This window comes from Pempheris klunzingeri, chromosome 4 (genome assembly GCF_042242105.1).
Source record: "Pempheris klunzingeri isolate RE-2024b chromosome 4, fPemKlu1.hap1, whole genome shotgun sequence".
Taxonomy (NCBI): Eukaryota; Metazoa; Chordata; class Actinopteri; order Acropomatiformes; family Pempheridae; genus Pempheris; species Pempheris klunzingeri.
In genome coordinates this window covers 11,617,320-11,630,243 of record NC_092015.1, presented here as the reverse complement: position 1 = coordinate 11,630,243, position 12,924 = coordinate 11,617,320, and the positions used below count along the sequence as shown (strand labels likewise).

Here is a 12,924-nt window from a genome sequence, read left to right as displayed (position 1 = left end):
CATAATTACTTGCTGTGAGCAATTAGGACTAGACTGTATTTCTTTGGGAAAACAGTAAACTAGTTCCAATGAAAATAGTCCACATTATCTAAAAAAGCTGAAGTGAATCCAATATTTGTTGTGTTAAAAATTATGGAATTCATTTTTTAGCCTTATTTATTAGCATTATCACCTTTATTTGATAGTTTACACTATAGGTAGACACACAAAAATGCTCAAGTATTGCACTTAAGTAGAAATTTGAGGTATCTGTAATGTTAAGTATTTCAATTTTATACTATTTTATAGCTCCCTTATATTGCATGAAAATATTCTTTAAACTTTTTGTTCTATTATTTGACAATTTATTTACGGATTCTGATTTTCTTTATATAAAACATATGATGACCTAATAAAATATGGTGACACTATTACAGATTAAATTACCAAAAGTATATAAAGTTGGTCAAATTAGCTCCATCTCAATTACCATTGCTGCTAATGCCTGCATCAGTTACGACAGCAACAGCAACACTACCATTCATTTGGAGGTTTCTGCTTCCATATAAAGAATTTAAGTCCAATATTCGCTCTGTTTTAGCTCCGTTTTGGATTATACCAACTAATGAGGAAAATATCTGGCTCTTTAGCTGCTAAATGCTTCACTGTGTTCACCAGGTAGTTGCTAACTGTCTCTATCTGCTGTTTGGTGCTGAGCTGGTGGCGTACAGTAGCTTTTAAGAGCTTTTTCATTGAAAACAACCGCTGCCTGAAACAACACTGATGAGAGAAGTGAGGGCGAAGCAAAACAGTAACGCTGATAGATGCCGAAACACTGATTTTATATTAATGTCGCTTTTTACCACAATAATAAATATTGACATGAGCAGCTTTAAGTGAAACTTTTAGTGCAGGACTTTTACTCACCACAGAACATTTTACATTGTGGTATTAATAACCATGGATCTGATCACCTCTTCAGCCGGTATCAAACTTGAGACGTTTACACTAACTGCAGTTATTGTATATGTATGTGCCTTAAACACACCTGAGTTTCTTTTCACTCAAAGTACAAAATTATATGTGTCACTAACATTTTAGATACAAGAACCCAAATTCTCCAGTTGAACCTCCTCTTGGTTTATGGATATCAAACATCAGAATGACACTGTCTCTCTTCTTCGTGCTCTGAATGTGCTGCATGAATTAGCATTTTGGGTCAGTTTGTGATAATGCAAATATATAAGAGTCATATCCATGAAAATGCAAAACATTCATTTACCAGGAATGACAAGAGAAAAGGCAAAGTGAGTGTTTCCCAGGAAGAGTCATCTACGGCCTCCGGCAGTGAACCTGACCATGAATGAGTCTCAACACTTGACATGAGGATTATAAACGATGGGGGCTTCACTGCATTCACTCCATCTTCTGTATTTCTATAGCACCTATCATATTGTCATTTGTCACAGGTCACTTCAACAAAAGAGCTGGCCTTCACCAGACCTTGATGAACTAGTTCTGAGTGACATTTCAATTTCGTTGTGCTTTGTGCACAATGACAATAAAAGAATTCTGATTCTGAAAAGCTCAGGAAACATCAGATTCAGTTCCCACAATGTCGGTAAGCGGTGGTCTAACACTGAATTGATACAGACAGAGGAAAAAAGCACATCTACTGAAGCTTTGTCTGTACTATCACCACCTGGTCATTAGTTTCACACTGTGTACCTGCCAACTCGCCTTTCTCTTTAGCTTTTCATTCATCCCTCTGATTCATTCACTGACTTGTTCCCACTTCTGTCAGATAAACAGTCATCAGGAACAAACTTGGCGCTTTTCTCTGTTTCCCTTCGTCATCTCAACAGATTCAACAGTGAAACCACCAACAGAGGGTTTGAAGAAATGACCTCGCAGTTATGAAGTCTTTGAACTCTTTCCGTCTCTGTGGAGGCACCGCAGCTAAAACATCCCAGACCGCTGAATGTCTGTGATTCTAACGCTGGGGTCGCAATGAAGCCACATCCCTCAGCCTATCTGTACGATCACTGATGTCCAGGAGGCAAAGCACAATCTGGATTTAATGTGTGAAACCAGACAAGAGAGATGTGGTATCGCACCCTCTGTCATTCTACTTTTGATATGAATTCATTGACTGGGTGATTTTCCAGCACCTTTTGGTAGCAATCTGTGCTGTTTTGCTGAAAGTATTACACACAAAGCATTGTGAGTTATTGTGGAGTTTCTGTAAAATTCATCCATAGAACCTTAAAGGAATAGTTATACAATTTGGAGAACTCAACCATCAAAATTTTAGCTGTCTGCCTCACGCTTCATCTCTGAGACATAACTCCTGCCACAACCTGTTCCAAATCTTTTGTTACACCTTTGTTTTTACAGAAGAATCAGACAAGATACAACATTTATTAATCGGTGACATTCACTTCAGAAGTGTTGATAGACGTATTTATAACCCTGCACAGAGCCAGGCTACCCTGTGTGCCCAGAGTGGTGGCAATCTTCTCATCCAACTCTTGGCAAGCAAACAACTAAGCGCATTACCCAAAATATCAAACTAGTCCTGTAAGAGGCTACTGAGGGCGATGTTTTAGCCACAGTCAAGCGCACGCATCCAGAAAACTTTAGCAGGTTAGCGTGTCTGAGAGACATGTCATGAGTGTCTTGTGTAAATATTGCCTGTACTATGCTGCTCTGAGATGTGTGCCAGACAACGCCTTACAAAGACCTCGTAGCATTGAAACGTTTCTCCAATTAAGTGAGCTATTAGTTCAGTGTGGGGACCTTTTTGACCTACTGAGGTCAGAACGAAGCTCCCAGGGTATTTAACATGAAGTATTCTTACATATTAGTACCATTATCTGTTTGTCTGCATTACTGTGTACATCACTGACTGCCCAAAAAAGCTCTTCTTTGCCCACCCAGTCCTTACAGTAAAAGCCCCGTTGCCTCAGACAGGTTACTGGATGTTTGGACACATTCTCCTATCAATATATAGATAGAAAGACGAGACTCACATGCTACAGAAACTGAGACAGACAGACCTCGTCGTTTCAATAACAGAGACATCAGCACATGGCCAAAGCTTTAACCAGAACAATCACAGCACAGACTTATAGGGATGAAAACCTCCAGGCAATCTGGATAACATTGTATGCAAAACAAACACAACACAACGAATTACAACTATGCTCACATTCATAAGCAAATAGAGACACACGGATACCACCGCTCACACACACACACACACACACACATACACACACTTTTCCCTGAAGAGATTAGTGGAAGAAAGAAAGACTGAACAAGTGAGGGAGGGCAGGAGACAGAAGGAGCTCACCTTTCCTCATAATGACTCACTCACCTGTTCATCCCCTCACCTGGGGCAGGGGATCACTCTCCCTCCCTCCCTCCCTCCTCCTCCTCCTCCACCCCCAAGAGATGGCCGGATAAAGCAATTCTTTCAGACCAAAATGCACTGACGCTGCCCCCTGTGTGTCTCAGCACTCTCTCTTTCTTTCTCTCTCTCTCTCTCTCTCCCTCCCCCTCTCTCTCTGTCCCTCTCTCTCTGTCCCTCTCTCTCTCTGTCCCTCTCTCTCTCTCCCTCCCCCTCTCCCTCCTCCCTCCCTGCAGCCCAGCCCGCCCTGCGGCCCGGCCCTGAAACTGATCCAGGTAGCCTTTCTGACGGAGAACTTTCTCACACTCGTACCTGCCAATCACACACCTCCCCGATGTACAGCAGGAGGGAAAATAAGCGCAAGGCAAGTGTGTCACACACATGTATGCACACAGCACACATACACATAAATGCACACAAAAACAAACTGTACACAGATAAGGGAAGATAATTGGCTCTGGGACAGAGAGTCTCACAGGTAACCGGGCTGATACTAATCAAGAAGAAGAAACCCAAGCCAACTGTCTATAACAATCTTGTGTGTGTGTGTGTGTGTGTGTGTGTGGAAGTATTCGTGCACACTCAGGTCAATGAAGGCACATTAGATGTGTGTGTGTGTGTGTGTTTGTGTATTTGGTTTTTGCGTGATATTAGAAACATTAATACAAGACAATATGAAAAGAATTAGAACCACAAGGCCTTTTGTTACCATTTCTGTAATACTTTCATTATGAGAAAGAAGTCAACCATGCTGGGAGCGTTTAAAGAAAGAAAGGAAAGACTGCAGGAAGGTTTCTTTCACCGAAAGAGGAAAAACTAAGAAATAAACAAAACCTCTGCAGTTGAATTGTGGCTCATCGTTCGTGACTTTGTCAGGTCATTTTAAATTGTCTCTGTCTCTGTCTCTAGATTCATTGATAAACAAGCATTAATATTTCAAATGTAAGGTCCTGGAAAGAAGCAGCTAATGATGGAGGGATGGACAGATGGATTTTTGGAGATGACTGCAGGAAATAAGAGCTCTGTCGTATGAGGTCATCTGTGTCGCTCACTGCTGTTACTGCTTCTCACAATTACTAAACAGTGTGTGGATGAATGGATGTACATATTAGTGCTGCAACCTATTTTTACTAGCCTTTAATTTGTCAATTACTGATTGATCATTTGGTGCACAAAATGTCAGAAATTAGTGAAAGATATCTATCACAACTTCCCAGAGTTCAAGCTACGTGCTGATCAACAGTTCAAAAATCTAAGTTTCAATTTAGCATCCAGAAAACTAAGAAAACCACCAAATGTTTATATATGAAAACAAATTATGAGGACTTCTTGCATTTTTGCAAAAAAAAAACAATTTCAATGATTATTACTTGACTAATGGTTTCAGCCATAATGCACAATAGTGCGTAAATGATATGTACATGTATTCAAACATACACATATATATGTAACAGTACAGAACAATGCACAATATACATAGCTCCTTCATCCCTACTTACTAATGTTTTTGTTTTTTAGCTTCTTCCTGCATCATTGGGGAAAAACTAAAGAAAGAGAGGGAGGCGGAGGACTGGAGGGGACATGGGAGAGGTGGACTGAATAATCGATGCGTCTTTCTTGGCCACACTCGCCTACTGTTGTGTTAATGGAAGATTAATTGGTCTGAACTTTAATGGGGACACAAGATGGAGCAGCAAGCAGTGTGATGTTTGATCGAGGCACAGATTGTTCGATACGCCCTGAGGAGAGCAGCAGAAAGACCAATAGTTTTTAACTACAGTGCAGAAAGTTTGGGATGGATGGAGGAAGGGATGGCAGAAATATGCAGAGGAAGAAGAAGACATGACTCTGAGGAGATCAAGCAATGAAAACATTACTGTATGATGAAATATAGTGAATAGAAAACATCAATTGAGCTTCTGTAATATTGTGGAGTAACCTCATTTATCATCTATCACTGTAATCATGTCACAGGATTTGTTTTTAATATTGTGACTCCAGGAAGATGTTTGGCTGAGCTGATAAGTCAGACAGATCTTATTGCATCTCATCTCCAGCCTCTGTGGCTTGTTTTAAAACAAAGTTAAGTCTACTTGTGATTCCTTGACATGAGTTATGGCCTCAGCATGACCGTGAGCCATGAGCAGTTTCAACCATCTTGGTTTAGCATGTTGGCATGCTTATTAACACTAAACATGAGATACAGTTATTCATATCATAATTATTCATTAGTTTGCAGGCATTATATCATAAACTAAAGTTTTGAAATCAAAATTAAAATTGTGATGTGAGTTCCTGGTTATGAACCACTGATGCAAACTCACCTCTGCTTTTGTCCCATTAGGATTTATGTTTTTAATTTCATGAACTTGTGTTATTTTTTGTGATGTCGGTCTTTGTTTTGGACAAACTGGTGTCTGTTGTGATGGACATTAACTTGTTAATTTAACAGGGGAATTTGGGGAAACACCTGAACAGAAATTGTGATATATCACATAAATTCAGTGCAGGAATGTAACTTAATACGTTTAGTTAAGTACAATTTTGAAGTACTTGTACTTTAGTTGAGTATTTCCATTTTATGTTACTGTATGCCTCTACTCCAAGGGAAATATTGTTCTTTTCACTCCACTTCATTTATTTGATAGCGTTAGTTACCAGTTACAGATTTAGATTATTATTACAAATTATAAACTTATAAACCAATAAATGCTGATGTATCATTATGTCTTGGCCTACCCAGCAGTATGTAGAGTACTTAAACTGAGCTTTACCAGCTGCAACATCACAATAATGAAGACATTAATTAATTATCAATAATTAATTAATTATCAATTAATTAATTATCAATAATTATAAACACTATGACATAATAGATATGATTCTGAAATGAGCCATTATACATAATGAGCACTTATTAAGTATATTTTGATGCTAATACTTTTTCACTTTTAATTATTTGACATTTTGAGTGCAGGACTTGTAAAAGAGTATTTTTACAATGTGATGCTATAACTTTTACTGAAGAAAAAGATGTGAATATTTCTTTTACCACGGTATAAATTTAAAAAAAGGTAATTCCATGTCATCCAGCCCTCCAGTGTTTTCTCCTGAACACACCGGAGGACAGAAAAGGCGTACAAGCATGTGAGCCTGAACTCTGCCTGACTGTCATTGTTATTCCAGTCTGGCCTCAGTTTAAGTGTATTGTTGTTCATGAAGCTCAGCCTGTTCCCTTGGTAACCATACTGATAACCACCACCGCCCCTGTACTTACTGGCCAGGCGTATTTGAAGGGAATGGCAATGTGTCCATTACTCCCATCCTCTCCTCCCCCTACTCCTCCTCCTCCTCCTCCATCGTGGCCTCGGTGGCGGAGCGACTGTGAGTTTCCACCCAGGATCCCAGTGCTGCCTGACCCGAAGGTGCAGGCTCCAGTTGATACGACCCGAGCCTGGTACTCCTTGAGGCAGGCTTGGAAGAAAGTGTCACATTGGTCCCTGGCAGAGCAGCGCTGCCCCTCGCTTGGCTGGAGGTCGCAGCAATCTCCGTTCTGCAGAAGTCCGTGCGGGTTCTGGAAGTGGCGGATCTGAAGCTCGAATATCCCCACTGAACACACAGCCTGAGTCCAGAGAGAGGAGGGGTGGGGGGGGGTCACATACATATATCAAATGTTATCAAACAGACACAGCACTTACAGTATACACAGCACAGTACACAGAATCAACAACAGTCAACAGGTGAATGAAGTTTTAAGAGTAAAAATTTAGGGCACCGTACTGCACATTCAAGTCAAGTTTATCTGAGTGTGTCTGGACATTTTAAAAATGGCTACTATGTGGGTTTTTACTATGAGGAGGTATTGAAGTTTTACCATCAAGTGACAGCAGCAGATACCAGCTGATTAATTTCATGTCAGAGAAACAGATGAAAGAAGCCGTCAGTGAATAATGAAAGCAAGTGGCAGCAAGTTTGAAAGCAACATTTTAAGTCTCTGTTGGTGTTTTTTCATGAGGACTCTTGCCAGATTGTTTTTGTAATGTTGAAATTGACCACAACATCACATCAACTAAGATATTAAAAGAAACCAGAACCAATTTTTGTCCTTAAAATTTCAACTGTTGGTTTGGCAACTTTTGTGCAAAACCACCATTTGAAAATAAAAAGACTGAAAACTATCAAATGAGAGAAGAAACCCTTCATACTGCCGATCATTCAGTCACTCAACTGAGACATTTCATCTGTAAACCTTCAACAGGGAGGATAGATAACAGGTTGGAAATGTATCTGATAAAAATGTCATAACCAAATAAAATTAACACAAGTGTGAGTGAAACTTCTGGCTTCTATTCATTTTCAAAGTATTATCAAAAGAAACGAATAAAGCTGGAAAGTGGACTATCATGTTTCCTACAACATATTGTCTGGCTACTTCTGGAAATCTGCAGAGGCCTGATTGTCTCCTCTCTATCGTCTGTTTATCAGTGGGTTACCAGACAACAGTCGTCAGACCACAAGTCAGAGCGAGAGAAAAACAAATGAGGACATGAATCTGATTCCTACAACTCTGCCTGACCTCCTGTGAAGGAAATCTGCAATCTGACTGTCTTTGTTTCTTTCTTTCTTCCTTTTCTTTCTTTCTTTCTTTCTTTAGTTTCCTATGTGTCACCATCACTCCCCTCTTATTTCTCACTCTCTCTTCCCCGGGGATGGTGACACTGAGAGCCTGCTTATACTCTTTTCTCTTCTCTCCCTTCTTCTCCTCCTCCTCCTCCCCTCCTCCCCTCTCTCTATCTATCTGGGTATATGCTGTAACACTCCTGTCATTTCTCTTTCTGTGGCCATCAGCTCTTTTCGGCATTGTTGCCATCCTCCTTTTCATCTGCCTCCTTTTCTTTTCTCTGTGTTCCCTCCCTGTTTAAAAATGGGTGGAGGACACACACACACATACACACACTCTAGTGTTAACAAGACCCCTTGGGAGTCTCAGGGCACCAGGGTCAGGTATGTGCGTGTATGTGTGTGTGTGTGTGTGTGTGTGTGTGTCTGTATGTCATGAAGCAAAATGAAACAACGGATTTGGCGTCTTCCAACAACAGCAAACACAAAAATAAATGTTATCTCAGTTTGCCATGAAACCTCCACTGATTGAACAAATCTGAATAATTCACGGGCGTTTTGACATTCTTGCACAATGAACTTAATTATTTCTCATTAAGTCAAAAAAATCTGAATCATGTATCCCAGGCGGTGTTGTGCACTTCATCACAGACAGAAATCACCACCACCAACAAGCTCTCATGTGTCTCAGCCGAGCTGCCCAACACTGAGCCAGAATCTCAGTCGTCCCATTGTGTTTGGCTGTGTGTCCCTCTAATGCCCCTGTCCCTGAGCTGGGAGGGTGAGGTGGGAGGGGTCACAGGGTGGAGGGGGGTAGGGGGTGGACTCGTCTACTTCAAAAGGCTTGTGGAGATACAGTGGCGCTCATCACTCCACATCCTCCTTTCTTCCTCTCCTCCTCTCGCTGCCTGAGCCATTCCCTGCATACCAGCATTTCAGCGCTCAGTCTGGCCACAGCGAGAGAGAGACAGGGGGAGAGAGAGGGAGAGACAGAGAAAGAGATGGGGAGAGAGAGAGAGACAGAGACAGAGGGGTGGGAGGAGACGAGGAGAGAGACAAACAGGGGAAGAGAGGGGGGGAGAGGGGGAGATAGAGAGAGACACAGAGAGAGAAACAGAGACATGGAGAGAGAAAGACGGGGAGAGTATGAGAGAGAGAGAGAGAGAGAGAGAGAGAGGGACAGACAGAGGAAGAGAAACAGAGGGGGGGCCAAGAGACAGACGAAGAGACAGAGAGAGACGGGTAGAGAGGGGGAGAGAGACAGACAGACAGACAGACAGAGGGGGACAGAGAGAGACAGATGAAGAGAGACGGGTAGAGAGAGAGAGAGAGAGAGACAGAGAGAGAGAGACCAACCCCAGTCTCTAGTAGAGGATCACTACACCCAAAACTCAGGGCGGCTCACATCAAATCCTCTCTGTCTAAAAACTACAGACGTTCATGGGTCAGTAGCTGATCTCTGTGTGAGCCAGGTGAGGCTGTTATGAGATGATCCATCTGAACAAGAGCACAGGGCCAAACTGTGACGTTCAAAGACGTCAAGTTCTGAAGTTTGGACAAGACTCCTTCGGCTCTGTGAACTATTTTATGACATTTTATGGTGAAAATATGATGAAATAAAGTATTTGGAAGAGTGATTAATGATTAACTTGCGCATTAGTTGCAGCCCTCAACACTTAAGCAAATCATTCTGAAACTATATCTGTGTGGATCCATTTCCCTTCCATTTAAAAGTTTACCTTTAATTGATGCTTTTTTCATTGTTCTAATACTGGAAACCATTTGCCTGTTAAGACTGAGACAAACACACGCCGTGTAATGTGAAACAGCTTATCATGTTGGGCCAGTTTCAGAGAAAAATTATGACGGAGAGTAAACTAATATGATTCATTTAGAATCCACCTTCAATTCCTCTGTTACACAAACTGAAAATGTTTTTGCAAAGCAAAATCACATTACAACAGTATTGCGTCACACCATACTGCAGTGTGAGCTGTGGGAACAATAAAACTGGACAGCAGACAACGTGTGGTGACCACTGGACAGCCATTGAGCCGATGAATCCCTCTATTCTTAGCAGGTCTGGGTCCTCGTGAACATGGTCTCCTGTCTTCTGCATTAATAATAGTCTCATCCGGCAGCAGCGGAGGACTCTGAGCGTGTGTTTCTCACTGCAGTGCAGTCAGAGAATGGAGGGAGTGGAGTGTGTTGTTCCTCAGCTGTGAAGGGGTTGCAGAGGTGCGGAGCAAGACGCACAGCGCTGCCCCAACGTTCAACATTCACACGCCCTGGAGTTTACTGGGCCGTGGCCCCGGGCTCCACACACACCCAAGACAAAGATGCTGCATGTGAGCTCAGTGTTATGAAGAAACATGCACACAATCACACACACGCACATATTCACACTCTGGAGCACCTCTGGGGCCTTTCCGTGCTACTGCTTGGTCCTGTCACACATCATAGGCATCCTGATCAGGCCAGCAGCTGCTTGACAGCTCCCAGGGCAGAAAGGCAAATACATGTTGTGGTATTGCACCTTCATGCCCGATATTGCACCTTCCATGCTGCCTCATAATGCTATAAGCAGGTTGTCAGAATCATTTATACAAGTACTATTGATGTCTACCCATAAGCACTATAATGAGGTTTGAAGATGGAGGAGGTAGGAAACAGTCAGAGTGGATAAGAAGAATAATAATAAATAATGTAGAAAAATAGATAATGCAGCAGGCAAACAGCTAAAAATAGGACAATCACTCTTATTAACCAGTGAAGGAGGAGTGGAGGGTGTGAGGTGGGTAATTAAGGTTATTTAACCCTCCCATTATTTCATTTAGGAGCCCCTCAAAAAGAATTAAAGGTTTTATTTATCACCTAAATCCCCAAAATAAATCAGACACAGCAGCTGTATGCTTGGTGTATGTGTTGTCCGCCCCTATCATAGGTATACTCTTTATTTAGTATAGGCTGCAAACATTGGTATGATAAACGGTGACTTCATCATGATTCTAAAAGTGTGATTTTGCTGTGATATTCTAATGCCAACACACATTTTTGGATCCCGTGGGTCTAAAACAGGATTACAGTAGTTCTCTGTTGCGTGGGATAGTAGACACCAGCGGGCTGAAACAACAGGTGGGCACAGAGCCATGTAGGAGCAGAATGAGGGCAGCACAAAGAGGGAAGGGACAGTGTGTGTGTGTGTGTGGACTCCATTATTGACTGTTTTCACGCAGCTGTGATAAGGAATACAGGTTAAACCACAGTTAAAAGTCATCCGCCGGGGGTTTAAGGGCATGTCGCCCGAAATAGCACTTAATCGGCGGCTTACCTGCGGTTGTATCGTGAGCGCGACGAGAAAAATCACAGTCCGCTGCAGGTGGTGTCCCCGGTGTCGGTCACTCCTCATGTCTGGTGATCCGGTGATCCTTCCGGCTCCGTTTCTGGGATCGAGCCGTGGTATCCCGTGCGCTCTTGCGCTCTCCATCCCCGCGTCAAGGGATTGGGGACCGTGTTGTGCGCTTTGGTGGTGGTGGTGGTGGTGTCCCCCTCCTCCTCCTCTCCTCCTCCTCCTCCCCCTGCCTGCCTGCCTGCGTCCGTCCGTCCGTCCGCCCAGCTCTCCTCCTCTCCGGTCTTAAACCCTGAAACTCCCGCAGAGCCACTTCATCGCGTCCCGGTCAGAGAAACCATAATTACCTCTGTCTCCGCTTGGATTTATCCCCCCACCCACAAACACACTCACAGACACACACACCTGATCACCCCCTTCTCGCTGAGTCCAGGGTGGATTTCCACTGGGAGGGACACATGCACACACAGCACATAAACGCACTCCCCTTGCGCCGTATTCCTCACACCACCTGCGTTAAGAGGCTTTAAAGGTCCAATCTGCCGGCTCACTTGACTTGAACTCTCATCCCAATTAGCTGACACTCTCTCTTCTTCTTCTTCTTCTTCTGTCTTTCTTTCTTCAAGCCTGATCCATGCTCAAAAAACTAAAAGAAAATAAATAACAAATGAATATTCATCCTATTTCGTGATGAGTGTGATGGCGAAGTTGCGCTCATCTCATCCAAGAGGCCGGTTGGGCATTTGTTAACCCGATACGAAGCCCGGCGGCGACAGAGCCAGTGTGGGAAACAATGAGAGGGAGAGAGGGAGAGAGAGAGAGAGGGGGAGAGAGGGAGAGAGCGTGGAGGGTGTGTCCTGAGGCAGGGAATATCCGTCTTTCAGCGCTTGTCCGGATGGTTCCCAGCGCGCACCGATCCTCCCATCCCTTCTCTCCAATTCTCTGCGCACTTTGAGGAACCTTTAGACCAACCCGAAACTTTCTTTTTCTATGTGGGCCTGTGTCACACCTACGCGTGAGATTACAGTGAATGCGTTTCACTTCTCCTCTTCTCCTCTCTGGGTTTCCCGTTTCCTCTATTTGTATCACTTCGCTGGTTCCCCTCCTCCAATTTCAGGCCTTTGCTCACTTCAAAGCTCCGCAGCGCCAATTAACAGTTTTTCAGTCCTGGCCTCTGAGAGGGAAAGTTTCTATAGGCATTTGAAACACCGCTCCGCTGTGGATGATGGCACCAAAGTTATTCACACATAAAATCAAGGACATGTTGACAAAAAAGTGGACACAAACTAGTTTCCCTACAGGAACTTTGTGAGGTGTTTTGATTAGTTTATGCGCGCACGGTCATGGCACACTTGGAGCAGGTGCTTAAACAGACCCATCACCCACCTGTAGACGTATTTCCTATGAAATGTGATCGTCAGTCCCACATCTATGATTAAACTTGTTCCGACATCTGCCAGCCTGCGCACTGTACGCACATGCCGCCGCTTAATGACGCCGCCGGCTGCAAATACTTACCGGGTGAGCGCACTGATACAGGCTAAAAGAGAAGTGCGGGCTGTGT

General features: G+C 43.1%; 2 protein-coding genes across 3 annotated transcripts in view; one reads left to right on the top strand and one right to left on the bottom strand.

The window, feature by feature from the left end:
- map3k10 (mitogen-activated protein kinase kinase kinase 10) overlaps window positions 1–8,418 on the top strand; it is a 176,900-nt gene extending 168,482 nt beyond the window's left edge. The window contains exon 12 of the transcript XR_011584183.1: window positions 8,396–8,418. The gene's annotated coding sequence lies outside the window, so the exon portion shown is untranslated. The remainder of the gene's footprint in view (window positions 1–8,395) is intronic.
- Window positions 1–11,541, bottom strand: part of LOC139200603 (protein jagged-1b) — a 42,994-nt gene extending 31,453 nt beyond the window's left edge. For both annotated transcript variants that reach the window (XM_070829935.1, XM_070829936.1), the window contains exons 1-2: window positions 11,343–11,541; window positions 6,669–7,013 (exon numbers count right to left, since the gene is read on the bottom strand). In XM_070829935.1, the coding sequence (XP_070686036.1) occupies window positions 6,669–7,013; window positions 11,343–11,498 (501 nt within the window). In that variant the 5' untranslated portion in view covers window positions 11,499–11,541. The remainder of the gene's footprint in view (window positions 1–6,668; window positions 7,014–11,342) is intronic.
- Between the last annotated feature and the right edge of the window lie 1,383 nt (window positions 11,542–12,924).